The 17,161-nt window shown below is 38.9% G+C and overlaps 1 protein-coding gene across 2 annotated transcripts in view; it reads right to left on the minus strand.

Annotated features, from left to right (window-relative positions):
* The window catches only part of LOC126759515 (proton channel OtopLc), a 138,128-nt gene that overhangs the window by 119,013 nt on the left and 1,954 nt on the right, over positions 1 to 17,161 (minus strand). For both annotated transcript variants that reach the window (XM_050474340.1, XM_050474341.1), the window contains exon 2: positions 10,984 to 13,387. In XM_050474340.1, the coding sequence (XP_050330297.1) occupies positions 10,984 to 13,175 (2,192 nt within the window). In that variant the 5' untranslated portion in view covers positions 13,176 to 13,387. The remainder of the gene's footprint in view (positions 1 to 10,983; positions 13,388 to 17,161) is intronic.

Consider the following 17,161-nt stretch of genomic DNA (forward strand, 5'->3'; position numbering starts at 1 on the left):
CGATCAATTTGTATGGCAGCTATATGCTGTAGTGATCCGATCTAAACAATTTCTTTGGAAATTGCGTTATTACTTCAAACAATAACCCTCACCTAATTTCAAGATGATATGTCGTCAAATAAAAAAATTTCCATATAAGGACATTTTTTTCAATAAGGTTTGCCATTTCATCATGGAAAAATATACGATCCAACAATGAGTCGAAATTATTAAAATTTACTACCGAAATCCGGAGTCAGTGGCCTCAACTTTAAGATCGCAACGTCCAATTGAGCGTCTAGTGAAAAACAGGCACAGTACAAAATGTTCCCGTGCCAGTGAGAGAAGGGAGTGGCCATTGTGTCGTGAATATTGCTGCCGCTAACGCATCAATTGAGGAAGACCCAAATCAGTCTCTCACACGTCGTTCTCAAGCTTTGGTCATCTCTGTGACGTCGATGTGGAGAATTTTGCGAAAAGATCTTGGCCTGCATTCTTACAAGATCAAAATCATCTTCAGCGAGACTCATTTCTAGTTGAATGGTTTCGTCAATAAGCAAAATATGTGTTATTGGTCAGGCAGCAATCCACACGTACACCATGAGTCACCATTGCATCCCGAAAAAATTACGGTTTGGTTCGATTTATGGGCAGCCGGCGACATTGGGCCGTACTTCTTCCGTGATGATCGAGACCAGCACGTTACTGTGAATGGGAATCGCTACCGTTCAATGATGCCCGTGATGCCAATGCAAAAAGTATTCGAGTTCCAATCATAATGGCAAAGGAATAATGAATTTCATTGATATCCCACACCGTTTTGTCTTATTGAAAACCCCGTTATTTAGTAAAAACTTCATTTTAGACAAAATATTTAAATTTCAAAAAGTTCTTGAAGAGTTAGATATAAAAAAAATTAAGAAATTGTTCACAAATATTTTAATATTTATGGAAACCTATCCAGATATTCCCGATAAATTGGCCAAAAGCCGTTCGCTGACGCATACATCAGTTACCCGCTCAGACTATCGGTCATCCAATGATTTGTGTAATTTAACGAGCTAACTTCGCGATACGCCGCAACGCCAACGAGCAATCGAACGGCAATCAAGCGGCAGTCAAGCAATTTCTTTTCGGCTTTTATTGTCATGCGAATATGTTGTTATGTAAGAAACATAATATTACAAAAAGTGGTAAGGAATTTATTACTTTCCGTCTTGCAGCTTTCATTCGTCTATTCGTTTTCAGTTTTCTTTATTTGCCGAGCATACGCAGTAATCGAGATATTGCTGCAATAACATTTACGCGTTTTAACTCACAGAATATGCTATATAGATGTCTATAATAGCTTCAAGCCAAAACTCCAGTTTCGCATCCCTTTAGTTCTCCACAGCGTCCCCACTCGACAGCGACCCCTTTCAGCGGTTTAGTGGTTGTTTCGCTTGTGATTTGCTTTATTGCGCAGCAGGCACTTAATTCCTTGCATTCCTTACATGTCTTTGCGGACGGCGGCGCGGCAGTGGCAATGTTGCAAATGGGGTAGACAAATGTGCCGCAGAATGTTTGACATATGTTAAAGTTGTTTAATGACATTTAAATGCTTTCATCCCCTTTCAATTTAACCCATTTCAGCCCGGCGCAAGCTAAAATAGTGCGTAGCTGTAGAATCTCTGGAATACACAAATGTATTTCATGCGGAATGAGTGCAGGGCGTTGCGACAGCAGGGTAGTGGAGCCAACATGCGTACTCCAGATCCAAGGGAGTTGCTTTGTAATTAAAAATTTATAAGCAATTACTCACTGAGCTGCCGTTAAAACAACTGAAGTGTAATTTGTATTTTCATAAAATTGGCATATGCGCATTTGTAAGTATGTATGCACACATACAACGGCATGAGATATTATATGTCTACTTTAAGCTCCGGGAAAATATTTATGCAGCCACAACAAATGGTATTTGGGTCAGTTGTGTTTGCAAACAGCTTGGAATTAAATGCGCATGAAAATGTTTAATTAACGGTACTGAACTATGAATGTAATAAATTTTTGAAATTCCAGATATTTTCAATGAATTTTTAATAAATAAAGGTTATGGGATGATACAAAATTAAGAAGTTATCTTCGAAAGATATGACCATGACTTCCATTGTATGAATAATTTCAATTTGTTTTTGTTGTTACAAATGAAGTATTACACGAACGGTCGCCGAAGTGTAGTGGTTACCAGACCTGGGATTTGATCACAATCGGAATATCATCAACTTGTTTTTATACGAGCGATTATACCGTCTTAAGCACTGACAACCCTCAGCATGTATTTTTAATATGATTAATTAGCCATTCGAAACTGGCTTAAGACTAATTGAACTAGTAGATCTCTCTAGTTATCGATATCATCAAGCCGTAATTTACAATAAGAAGAAAAAACTTAGTCCAGCAAAATATTGAGTTGGATTATTTATATTATAATGGATCTCATAAAAATATGTTTTCTTCAACAAAGCAAAAACATACATTGAATACTGCTTATTGTCCTGATACTGTGTTAGGAAATTTAAGTTTCAAAGATTCCAGGTATTTTGATGTCAAAGCTCTGGAAGACCACTTGTACTGAAATATCGACAAAATAATCGAAATCGTCTAGTCCTACCATCATGTAAGCACTATTTCGACTCCCTAGAAACTAAACATTGCAGAAAAAGCTAAAACTAACGATTTAAAAAAGGATGTATAAACAAAAACAAAATGGATCAAAGGGTTCCATTCGCACTAATGCAAAAACAACGAAGTGGTTCGAATTTTCATCTGCAAATCGCAACAAAAACGATTCATCCCAAATTGGCTGATTACCGTTGATGATAAGTGGATCCCACAAAAATGGTTGTGATCAAATCATGGTGAGCTAAAGCGAACGCTAGCCAATCCAAAATTGACAGTCGGGAATGTTTCATTACTCGTATGTGTTTGGTGCGCCACACACATCGATAGTGACTCGCCAAAAGCTACCTAAGCTCGGTTGGGAGGTTCTTATGCTTCCAGCTTAGAATCCACTCCAAGGAAATCTTGTGAAAATCAACAGTTCTAGTTTTTTTCAATAGAAACGAAGGTTTATGTAAGAGTGGCATTATGACATTACCTTCAAACAAATTATCGAACAAAAACGATTTGATCTAAATCATATAATTCTAACTATACTAATTAAATTCTTCTAGTTAATGAAAAAAATGTCTAAGTATGTAGTAAAATGCTAATGATATCAAACATTTTCGTCATTTCTAACTTATGCGTAAAAAAAATTACCAGAATTGCTACTTTGACTACAAATTCGGTATTTTAAGGTAGACAATTGAGTTACCATGGGAAATTAAAAAAAAAACAACACCTCACAATTAAGTTTAACCGAAACCAACAAAAAAACTATAAGCAATTGGGTCTAAGGATAAGCGAGAGAATAGAATAATAGACAGCCCATTTTTAGCACTCCAGCACTAAACTACAATTGCGTACGAAAACTTCAGTTGCCTAAGATTGTAGTTTATTGGCGAGAATGCCACGGGAAAATACGAAAGTAATACTAAGTTGCTCGTATTGAAATTGGCACTTAGTCTTCTCTCGGCAATATTTTTCACTTTTAAAAATTTTCCACATTGCGATTTCGCTCGGTTTCAATATTCGAAAATTTTAATTTTTTGAGCTTTTTATACTCTCGCAACAAAGTTGCTAAGGAGAGTATTATAGTTTTGTTCACATAACGGTTGTTTTTTAAAAATTGAAAATGGGCGTGGCGTCGCCCACTTATGGACCAAAAACCATATCTCGGGAACTACTCCACCGAATTCAATGAAATTCGGTATATAATATTTTCTTAACACCCTGATGACACGTACGAAATATGGATGAAATCGGTTCACAACCACGCCTTCTTCCAATATAACGCTATTTTGAATTCCATCTGATGCCTTCTCTGTATAATACGAGTACATACATTAGGAACCAATGATGATAGCGGAATAAAACTTTACAAAAATACGGTATTTGAAAAATATATAAATGACGTATAATGAAATCTCGATTATCACTTTATCATGCGAGAGTATAAAATGTTCGGTGACACCCGAACTTAGCCCTTCCTTACTTGTTTGTACATAATATGCAGATATGTATACCAATATCCGCAATATAATCTCACTGTATTAGAAAATGGTCAATAAGAATAGAATAAAATGCAAGTTTAATTTAAACTTAGATTTTCTAGGCCACAAGGTCGTTCCGCAAAACGAAATAGCTCATGAGATTGGCAAAATTGCAATCCACTTGACTACCTAACAAATTCAGGAAATACACATGTCGCTAAAAACTACACCCAATTACCTTTCGGAAAGGGCTGACAGACGGATAAGAGTGAGTTGGAATGATTAAGGAGCATGCCAAGATGGCCAAGATAATATGTGAGGGAGCAAAAGGAAGAGACACAAGCTTTCTACTCACACAGTAGCAGTCACAGAAAGGACTGAAGGACCATTTTTGACCTCGTCACAGGTAACAACTTACTGCCGTCACAAGCGAACATTTTTAATGCTGACACACGCAGAAAGTGCAAAGAATTAGGCCTTATTTAGAACTCGGCTTGGATATCTAAAAGCGTCGTAGTTCAAGTGACTCGACGAAGTATCAACCTAACCAAATCTTAATGCCAGATAACTCTCTTCTGGGTATGCAAAAGTAGGTTCATTTAGTTGTTCTCTCCCTCAAAAAGATCCAAGATCCAATAATAAATCTTATAGAAAGCTTACGGAATGGGAGGATTATAGAATATAGAGCATTAATCAAGTTCGGCAAACTGGTAACTAAACTTAAATTCTTACTTAAGGTAAAAAGTTAACGTTAAGTTCGAGAAAATGGTATTATATCCAGAACAAGGTTTATTATGTAAGTTTGCGAAGTATGTAAAACTCAGAACGAAGCGTCGGATAACCTATAAAGTATACATATACATGATCAGAGGGACGAGCTGAAATTTAGCATAGTTTATTATCTAAAGCATTGCTACAATTAATGAACAAATTGTTCAAATCGGAACAGTATAGCATAATATGCTATTCCAACTGACCGACCATAATCAAGATAAAAATATTTTTATACTATATTATGCCTAAAAGGTATTATAGCTTTAGTGCAGCCGAGCCTTTTTTAGTTCAAGATTGTTCACCATCTATCGGAAATTCTTCCAAGGAACTATTTCCACACGCGAGTTTCACGCTTTCGTTGGCAATTTCATTGCCAAGATAAATCGAGTAAAGCAATTTGCTAAGTAGCTACACACGGAAACCAAGCATAAAATTTCAAGAGAATTTAACCTCACGTAGCAACAGCTAAATGCCGCTGAGACGGCTTTAAGGAAAACAAATTACGTCGCTGCTTATTGCTTTGTTTTATGGCCGAAACAAGAAATGCCAAATGGCGACAGCCTACATACATTTATCTTATGTTAATTTCCGACTTTCCCTTTCACAATTTTTATATGCAAATTTCAAGCGCGCACCCACAAACAACACACAACCCCAAAATAAACCACAACTGAGGGCCTTAACACGCAGGAAAAAACCTATTAAACGCTGCAGTCAACAGCTTATGGCACACATACACACATATTAATGCATATATGTGCATACTAGTATGTGTGTAGGCAGTTAATATTATTTATAATATATGTATGTATGTATATATGGTAGCTCATATCTGTAGTCCATGTGCAGCAAGGAGTAATAATAAACCATAAAGCAAAACAAAACAGGCAAAAGCGAAAGGAAGTCACACACCCAACTGCATATGTATGTGTTTGAGTGTAAGTCAGCGTCCAAAGAAATGCCGAGTTAAATGTGGAGAAGAAAAGGAAATAAATCAAGCTAAAATGTATTATACGTGCTTCTAATTTGCCTTTTTCTAAAGAAACTTCAGCACTTTTCTGCGTTCGAGCTGCAATGCTTGCAACAAAATTGCGTCACTCGCTGAAAAATGGCGGGGGAGTGCATGTGTGCGTGTCGCAGTTAAGCTCTGCTGGCGGCTGCTCACGCCCTTACAGCCAGCGCTGAAGACGGATTTGCATTTTGTTTTGAAACTTCAATTTCAACACGGCCAAACACATGCCGAAGCAAAAGGCCACAAAGCAAAAATATGTGACTTCGAAAACAACAACAATGCATATGGAACATGTACGAATAGGGTGGGGCGAAGTGCGGTGGTATTACGTTGCAAATGAAAATATCCCTGACTTGTGAAACAAAGAACTCATAAAAACTGTCTGCGCGTTGCGAAACGCCGATTGTTTGTGGCGAAAGCAAAGTGACGGGGGAAGCAGGAGGGAGTGCGCACGAATGACAGCGGATTATGGCTTTTTTGTGTTTGTGCGCGCCAACACTTTGTCCATACGCGTCCGTATGCCCGACAATGACAAAGGAAGTGCAATGCACACGAACACATGAGCAGAGCGGCTTATGCGCCACTAAGTATGCTATGATTATGTGTGTATGCAATACACAGACGCACACAAACACAAGAGCGCGCTTGCATTGACAACAAAAGAGAAATTGGCGGTAATTCGCCAATTCAATACTATTGTGGCTTTGACATTTCGACCTTATATCCGCAACACGTTGATATTTATTGCCTTTGAAGCTTTTATTGTGTATGTGTGGGCGTGTGTGCAAATGCTGTTATGATTTTATGGGTATTTATATTGTTTTAATGCGATTAGCTGTCGCTTTTTGTTGTTATTGCTCAACAATCAAGCGTGTGTATGGAAATACTGAGAGCATATATATATTAGGTTGAGGGATTAAATTTATTTAAGACGTTAATTATTTTAGAAATCACTTTATATAATTTTTGAAAGGTATTAATCAAATAACATATATCAGGGGAAAGTTATCAATAAACTTTTTGATAGATATATACTATGAGGGTACTAGAGCAATTGAAAAGTCCCCGGCCTAACACATAGATGACGCTACTAGAATCAAATCCATAAGATTTTTAGTTAGCCCTAACCTTTGACAGCTTGCGGATCATTAGTTTGTGAATTATATCATTTTGAGTGAAGCAACTTTTGTTATTGTGAAGAAATTTATAAAAAGTAATTTCGCGTGTTGATAAAATATTGCTTTTAGAAAGGAAAAAATACAGTTGAAGCAAAAATTTGGGGATGAGTTTCCGGACACTGTCCTAGGAAAATCAACCATCGAAAATTGATATGATAAGCTTAGACGTGGTGAAATGAGCACCGAAAACGTTGAACTTTTCTTATCTTCTAAGTTGAAGAGGGCACAACTTTAAACAAACATGGTAACCATAACACTGCCTTATCACAAAACCAGCACTTTTATTTCGAAAAACAGTCTACATAGCACGAGACAGTAACTTATACCGTTAAACATAATTAAAAAGGATCTTGAGTGACGCTGATTTTGTCCTTTAACTTATTTTTAAAGACTACAATCCGAGCTTACGTTAGCACATATCATACATGGCTACTGATCTGATCAAGTTTGATGAGACCACAAACTCTGTGTTCATTATTATGAGTATCCAACTCTGAATAATTTAATGGTCATCTGAAGAAAAGTAGGATGTGGCGACCTCATTCTAAAGCAGATAGAAATACGAAATAGAGAAGAACTTATCACCGAATTGGCGTTAACAATCAAGCCAACATTTACTTTATGAGAAACACTCAGGGATGTTCGAGTAAGTGAGAGAGGTGACTGAAATTGCAGACATTTAAACTTAAGCTTTATCTTACCTATACTTAAATTAAAATCATGATTAAATAAGTGTTTAGCAATATAAAAAACCAATTTATTCTAGTAGATTTCTTAACATAGGTCAATTATAGATGAAGAAAAACTAACTAACTAAGTGATAAGGGCAATCTTATAGTCTTTTATAATTGAATATATATTCAGAGCAACTAGGATTCACTCTTCAGTGACGGCTTAAAATGGAAATATTCTCACAGAGTTTGAAATCAATAGGAGTTTATTTAATGTGAGACTGCTGTTTGTGACCATATAAGTATAAGGTCTTGTAGAAAATTATTATTTTTCCAATATATGATAGAACCTCGGCCAGCCTAAAGAAAATACTATGTCATATTTTACAATTTTTCTTCGATAAAAGCGAAAACTAAAGCCAGGCAGCTCAAAATGTGAATAACGCGCAATTCCGATCTGGTAATTGTAATTTCAAATATGCACCATGCTCTGGAAGGCCAAACTGTGGAAAATATCAATATACATATTAATGGAAACCGCAGCAAAACATTACTAATAAACATTTGGAAGCTTTTAAATAAGACTGGATACAAAAGGAAGCTCTATCTATGTTTGTCAAGCGTGTTGACGAAAAAAAAATCTCATGGAACAAATTTCCATCTGTGAGTCGCTGCTGAATCGTAATAAAATCGACGTATCTCTGTAGCGAACTGGTGATGAAAAGTGGTTCACCACAGACAACGTCAAGTGAAAATGGTTGGGATCGAAACACGGCGAGCCAGCGTAAACGGTGGCCAGCCAGGACTAACGGTCAGGAAAGTTTGGCTATATGTTTGGCAATTGACAGCGAATCATCTACTATGAGTTGCACTCCTATGGCCAAACGCTTAATTCGGACATGTCTTGTCAACAATTTGAACGCCTTAAGAAAGCAATCGTCTAGAGAAGCAAATATAGCCGCCGTAGCTGAGAATGTACACGAAGACAGTGGAGAGTCGATTCGGCGTCGTTTGCAGCCACTCGGACTGACGCATGGAACGATTTTACGTCGAGACCTTAAAATGAAAGCGTACAAAATACAACTTGTGCAAGAACTGAAGCTGCTCGACCTTCCCAAGCGACATTGTCATAGAAAATTGGACTCAGCGGATGGATCATCAAAAAAATAGTCGTGGCCAACTTTTTAAAGAGATAATCTTCAAAAAATAAAATGTCGTTCAAATGATAATGAGTCAATTTAGCAATGTCCGTCTGTGTGTCAGTCTGTCTGGCTGTATATATGCAAACTAGTTCAACAGTTTTTGAAATAACGATCTGAAATTTTGCACCCGTCCTTTTCTCACCAAGAGTCGGAACGGACGATAACGAACCACTTTTTCATTTGATGAGATATTTTCAAGGAACCCGGCACATATTATTATTGTCTAATAGCCTTGACAGACGGCAGCGTTAATCCGGATTAACTGCGCACTTAATCAGATCCAAATTTGTAGGTGACAGACGGCAGCTATGCGAGTTTGAAACTCTCATAAACAGCTCATTGTCCTTTTTATAATATTTTCAATTAAAATTGATAGAAGATTAACATTACAGTTGTTAGCCGACCAATTTTTACCAAACCATTTTTTATTACAAAAACATATCAACACATTATTTTTAAAACTGCATCATAACATAGAAGTTTTATTGATATTATACTGAGAATTTGATAATGTTGTCAACGAAAATCTCACAAACTCCCTAAAATTTTGAGTGTTATTTTTGGATTCAGCAACGGAGTTAGCTGTGGTAACTCCTGAATTAATCCCGAAAAATGCAATTAATCTGGTTTAACGCTGCCGTCTGTCAATGCTATAAGGCAATGGTGCAGTCTCCGAAGAAATAGAACAGATCGAATTACTGTAACATATACCTGCCATACAAACTTATCGAGCAAAAATCTTGTTAGAAATCGTTTGTATTTGTGAAGGATATTATAGCTGCGGTATAATCGAAGTTAGCGTTTTACTTGTATCAACTCAACTACTACTCAAAACCGTCTTTTGAAGCTGATTGACTACAGCAACACGTATACAAATTACATTGTGGTAATATTAAGCGTAAGTAATGCTCAAGCAATATTATAAGTAAATTTTTCAACTATAGATATGAACATACGTATATTTTTATTGAGCAACTTGGAAAACTTAGAACTCGAAATTCAAAGAATTTTGTGGTGGGAGGCAACCATGTCAATATAACAGCCTATATATGAGCAATGCGCACATGCATTCATATTTGGCACACACACATATACAATACATATATGCACCTATACACTATACTTATATGTACATAGTAGTGCCTACTTGACTGTTGCACCGTATGCTCCTGGGCTCTCTTCCGCATTTTTTTCTGTCATTGCATTAATAAATAATTATATTCATGCAAGTTGGTGCAACAGCTAGTTTTTCCATTACTATTATAATAACAACTACAACAAGAGCAACACAATAATAACAAGCGTCAAAGTGGAAAAGGCCATGTCGTAGCGTGACTGTTTGCTCCGCAGGACAATGACTTCCAAACGTCACTAGGAGGCACTGCAAGGCATGCAACACATGCATAGAAAAATCTATATATGCCTACGTGTGCATAAAAGCATGAGTATGCATTTATTATATGCAGTATATAGATATATATGAATGTATAATAGTTGGAATGCGCACTTTGAACTCGCTGCTGCAACCTTTTCAAGATGGTTAATTGTGACGTTGGCAAAGCCAGTGCCATTCTATGCGTGTGTTTACAAATTTCTATAGATGTAGTGGTGCATATACATATGTTTGTATGTTAACCAGTTCACGAGTCTAACATTCGCTGTTAGTTATGTACTGGCATTCAAAGAAATTAAATCCTAATGACTATATGCTTTAAGGCAGATAGAAATCGCTTCCGGGCAGTTATGTCTGTATGAGTATACGTAAATATTAACATTTACATATGTATGTATATATGTATGTTATGAGAAGTGTATTTTACGCTTTTCAACTATACATTTTTTTCAATGCATTTTGTATGAATAAACTCACATACCCAAGAATAATCCTACCGAATCCCTTAATTTATTGTTTGTATAGGAATTTTGAAGCAAAAAAACGTTATTCCAAAAGTTACGACCTTAGTGATTATGCCATTTTTTAAAATCCCAAAAATTCAAATAAATACAAAATATTATTATTTTTCATGCACTTACCCCACTGACGGTGCTTTTACCGGCTTTGCTTCCGCTTCCTTTTCCAAATCCACAGAATCCGTTTTACGCGTTGGTGGACTGCCTACCAACGGTGGACTGTACACACGTGGTGGACTGGTCACCTTCGGTGGACTATGCATTAGAGGTGGACTCTTGACGAGTGGCGGTGAGCGCATCATTGGTGGTGATGGCATTACCGGTGGACGATCGCCCTCCGGTGGACTCTTCATCATTGGCGGTGAGGCGCTATGTTTTGAATGTGCCGATTTTATAGACGACGGTTGACTACGTATCGATTTGATAGAAGTTTGTGGTGAAGCCACCGCTGTCGCAGACGCTGCTGCTTCAACCACGTGTGGCGAACCAGAGGCAATAGATGCTGCTGCTGAAGCAACTGAGGCGGCGGCAATGCTACCGGCGCGTGACGCAATGCTACCGCGTACACTGCCACTGCGACTGGCATTTCGACTGCCGCCATGACTACCGCTGTGGCTGCCACTGCGACTGGCGCTACGGCTTGGGCCGCGACTGCCAGAACCGCTGCCACCACTGATGCTTACGCTGCTGCGTTTCTTCTTAGGCGAACCGGAAGCTGGTGGTGTTGGCAGCGGTGTGCTGCGTGGTGTAGCTTGTGATGTAGGCGTGCCGCGTGTTTCGACCACCTCGTCAGCTGGTGTGTCGGCAGTGGTGTGATCTTCACTTGGTTGACGATCAGAGATTGGTGTCCGTTCGCTGTAGGCTTCCTCTTCCTCCACTATTTCGTCAACCTCCATGGGTTCTGTTGGCAGTTTGGGCGACACTTCATCGATTTCCATTTCTTCTTGCTGAATATCGTCTGGCTCTTCATCTTCCATGCCTAAGGGTGGCGGTATATCAGCCAGCATCATGCCGGTATCCTGTTCCAATTCACCCAATTGATCAGCAGGTGGCACAATCAATGATGAACCAGAATAACCATTACTTGGTGGCGTGGTTATCGTCGTAGACTCATCTTCATTTGATGATTTATTTTCATCAATCATATGGTAGGCGGTGCCTTGTGTAATACCTTGGATAAGTTCGCAAGATTTCACTTCGATAGCCGCAGCCAGAGCAGCGGCAATAACATCACTTGGCTCACCGAAATCCGGTGGCGGCGTAGCTGGACCATCTTCAGGTATAGCCTCCCTACTGCGTGGTGGCGTACCAATTGAACGCGGTTGAGAGCTGATCGAATGTGGTGGCGAATTAATCGAGCCTTGCGGCGAACCCATGGAACGTGGTCGGGAGCCTGTAGAAAGCGGAGGCGAAACCAGCACAACACGTTGTTGTGAACCCGACGAACGCGGTTGTGAACCAACCGAACTGGCTGGCGAACCAGTTGAATGTGGTGGTGATTGTGGTAGTGGTGCATGCTGCGGTAATGGTGGTGGTGAATTCGGTTGCGATTGATCACTCTCTGAGGGAGGTGTCAACGGTGGCAATGGCATTGGTGCGTGCATAGGTGGTGGTGGTGGCGGTGGCGAAGCCAATTTCATTGGTAATGACATTTTAGGACACGGCGGTGGTGTATCTGGTGGCGATGGAGACGTTGATGGTGATTTAGGTGGTGTGGCGACACCTGCACCCGGTATGCCAGCTCCATGTGCACCGTTACCATGTACATAAGAAAAATTTGATGGTAGTGGCGGCAATGGCGGTGGCGGTGTAGACTTATCATCGTCCTCTTCTTCTTCTTCATCCACATCGGCGTCATCACCTTCGTCTTCAGTTTCGATTGGTGGTGATGGTGGTGCCAATGGCACTGCACGTACAGGTGGCGGTGTTATCATAGGTGGTGAAAGTGGTGGTGGTGGTATCATTTCGAGTACCGATGATGTTGGCGATGCAGGCGGTGAGTCAACCACGCTGCCGATGGGTTGTTCTTGTGGTGGTGGCGTTGGTGGTAGATCATCGTGTTCGGTGAGTGTTGGCAAGGGTTGTCCCTGCATAACCAGCGGTGGTGGCGGTATAAAACCGGCGCCAAGTACATCTTCGGGTGCGACGATGGGCAAGGGTGGCGGTGGCGGTTGCTGCGGTTCGAGGGCCAAAGCGCTGTTATCCACCTCTTCGATGTCGGAGTCAATGCCTTGCGCGAAATCCATGTAAAAGTTGTCGCGCGAATCGCTCGAGCCGCGACGTAATTTCAAGGATAGATCAGGAGAACTATCCATGATGGCGGTTTTGCAGCACTATAACGGTGACAATCAACACTGATACACTGTTCGAGTAATGTTTCAAGATCTTGTGCTTAATCTCTTCAAAAGATCGAGTTAATTTTTTCGTTTCTTAGTCACATAAGAACAGTTAATTCTTTTCGTCCGCTTAAACACTGCACTTAGGCATCTTCACAGCGGTTTGCGGCGCCATCGCCAAGTTCAGAGACCTGCAATGAGAACACCAGAGTTGCTTAATTTTACGGCGAATTCACTACGTCACAATTTTTTTCTTATAATTTTTGTTTGCTTTCCGAAAACAAGTGTCTCGCAGGACAGAGGCCGGACAGGTCCTGTGGAGAATGCACACTTAAACACATTCCGTACTTGCCACTTCGGTTAATGGCAGAAAACAATTTATATTTATGTTTGCTTTCTTTCCGCGTAATAAATGTGTGACAGCGAGCGATAACAACAGCAACAACAATAAGCGCTAGAACGCATTTATATTATTTACGCGTCTGCCAAAAAATCTTGAGCCTCGGCAAATATAATGCGTAGCAGGAAATAACAGCAGGATACAGGAATGCAGGAGCTGGAGTGTATTTAAGGGAGAACAACACAACCAAACCAGCGTGCAACCCCTCCAACAAGTTAAGCACAGTCACACACGCACCGATGGGTTTGTAGCGAAAGGCTTTGTTTTTTCTTTTTGTTGGGAATCGACCAGACAGACTGGCATACAGACAAGTAGTTTCACTAATGCGCACTTTCGGTTTTGCCGAAGCACCATAATGGACTTAATGTCTGGCGGTTGACGCAGTGCCAACGAAAATTCGTGGAACTTATCTCCACCAACAAAATATTGTCAATAGTTTGTGTATAGGCTTTTAAGTACATTCATATAGTCCACGAATTCACTAGACACTAAATAACGTCCAATACTACCAATGTCCATATGTGCGTGTGTACTGTGTGTATGTGAATGAAATCAGTTGAGTTTTGGCAGCCGTTAAGCCGCTTTGTTTTCTTATTTTCCCTCTCATTGGTGTGGACCACTAAGTGGACCCATTGATAATGGAAATATCAATAAGAATTTTATTGCTAATGCTGTCGTAAATCTTTACAGTTATTCTTATAATAAACACACTAAGCAACGTTATATGTGATAAAGGAAATTGCACTTAGGACTTTAGGAACTCAGTGGAATTACTCGTACTCAAAATAAATAGAAATGTTGAAAATAATGGCTAAAAGAATCATATTTTTATTGACGCTTAGTATTGTATTTGTAAGGAATTCGGTTGAAACACAAATCATAACCTGTGTACCGCTAGTATCCACCTCTAACTATTAAGCTGCGATGACTGGTTTGAGTGATATCTTCTAAGACAGGTCAAATTCGAATAGTTTAGTGGATCCCACAAAGCAAAGACTTTCCCTTTTCCTAGTTTTTAAGAATGGTCTTTGTATTTTATAAAAAAAAACATTGGAAGCAAAAATCTGCTTTCAACATTTTTAATAAAAATAACTACATTTTTTATTGGAAGTCAAAATTTCATCACTGCTGAGGATACAGTCTAGTTTTTGTACCAACTTTACTCGCTATTCTCAGTCTACATATATCAGTTGGTTGTTGAACGGGATCTCTTCAAAATCATGTTTGTCAATTGATATTATAGTCCAGTCATTTAAGCTTAAATTAGGTAAGGTGAACTTACTATAATGACTGGACTATTAATTTTGAAAGAAATTATAGATCAGGGTTTCTTATTCACTATAGCCTTGGACTCCGATTACTACCTAACATACATTGTGACGAAAAAGCACCACATTCATGGAGAACATTATAACTGTCGATGAGACATGGTTTTATGTGTTTGACATGCAAAGAAGTCAACGATTATCGAAATAGAGGGAAAAAGACAAGCCGAAGCCAAAAAAAAACACGCCAAAGGAGATCAAAAACCAAGGTGGTGGTCATTGCTTTTTCGATATTCGTGATTTGGCGAATCACGAATTTATCCAGAAAGACAGACGGTCAAGAAGAAGGTAAACAAGAAGGTAAAGAGTTCTATTTAGACGTATTAAGGCGTTTGCGTGAGAACATCCGTTGAGAATAGTCAGAATTGTGGAAGAATATTTCATGGATTTTACACGATGATAAGGCACCATCACATCGAACCACGATTCTGTCACCAAGAATTCTTCCATTTTTGGCCAAAAAGCAAACGATAGAATCACCGTAACGATCAACCACCGTATTTTCCACCAGCGTACAAACAGATTTTTCGGCTTCGTCATGATTTTTTTAGACTTTATTGACGAATAATTTTTGAAATATTCGACCGATTCAAAGATTGGAAATCGAACTTATTAGTGCATATCTAGTATAGGAAAATGAAAACATTAATTTCCACCGTATGGCTTTTCCTTACTGGATATAGGTCGTGCATCTCGTCATACCCATCGGTCTATCAAGTTGCGAAGATGAAGAAGATATTCCTTCCAACTATGATGATAGTAAACTTCATGATCATAACACAATGTAGATGACGACACATTTGCAAATATTGCTGCAACTTTAAAACAAACTGATGATATCCAGTGAGGATTTATTTACAAGACATGAGCCTTATAAAGCTTTTGTCAAAGGAGATCGAGATAGCAAAAAAAGGAATCTAAAATCGTAATATGTTACATAAATTAATGATTTTTTAAGCTTATTCCACCAAAAGATTGCATCCTGACGCAGCGAAAATTAGGGCTTGAGATAATACTACGCATATCAGTTCAACAATATCAGATAACATCTAAAGCAATAACTTCTTAAAAAAATGTTAATGATACTGAACGAGCAGGCCAGCTCACTCTAATTAATACAAATTTGGAACTGGTGCAGAGGTTTTTACGATTAACAATTTGACAAATCTGTGGCAGAGGCAATCCTATATAGGATAGGAGTAAATCTTAGAACATAATCAAATTTACAATATCAACAGGTAAATTCAAGAATATGAAGAAGAAAATAGCAACAGGTCCTCTAGGTGAAAAATATATTGAAAGATTCTCCCCTTTCTAGGGTTGTGCGTTGTGTTTGGGACCCGCCACGTAGAAAACACTACCAATGAAAAGAAGAAAACAGCCTCGGATGAGGGACCCTCCTTTTAATATCGCCACAAAACTAATACGGCTGTATAAACTGACGTTGTGCAATACCAAAAGCTTCATGAGGATCGGGAAAGATCTCTCCGAGCCGTTCAGTACCAAACGAGGTTTCAGATAAGGCAGCTCCCTATAGTGAGACTTCTTCAATCTACTGCTGAAGAAAATAATACGTGCTGCGTAGCTGAATCGGGAAGGACAATCTTTTATAAGAGTGTACCGCTGTTGGCGTAGGCCGACGATATTGATGTCATTAGCCTCAACATCAAGGCGAAACCTAACGCAGAATAACTCTTGCCAACAGGTGCTATTTCGGACTGAATAGGCAATTGAGAAGTAAAGTTATCTCTCGACGAACAAAAATCAAACTCTATTAGAAACTCATTATTTCCATCTTGCTATATAGTGCAGAGGCATGGACGATGACAACATCTGATGAGTCGACATTGCGACTTTTCGAGAGAAATATGGCATATCGTGTTAGATAAGAGATGAGGTTTGCATCGCAACCTAGGGTCTATTGTGCCCTCCTCTTAAGTCACAACGAATGACATAGCCTCAGCACATAGATTAAATCCAATATTTTGATAATTGTTATTGAGGTGATGTGATTCCTATTTGGATCCAAGGGCCTTAATTTCGGGTTCAGTATATAAGAGGAAATGGGCCATACTCTTTTTTGTTGGAACGACTTTTCTCACAAAGTACCTTATTCTCATTTAAGACCATACACTATTCAGCAACATAATGAAATAGCGTGAGAATTATCATCAAGAATCTTACAATACCTTTACACATTCGAAAAATTTTGTCAAGCTGTTTGTCTTGAACCGGCATTT

Source organism: Bactrocera neohumeralis, chromosome 5 (genome assembly GCF_024586455.1).
Source record: "Bactrocera neohumeralis isolate Rockhampton chromosome 5, APGP_CSIRO_Bneo_wtdbg2-racon-allhic-juicebox.fasta_v2, whole genome shotgun sequence".
Taxonomy (NCBI): Eukaryota; Metazoa; Arthropoda; class Insecta; order Diptera; family Tephritidae; genus Bactrocera; species Bactrocera neohumeralis.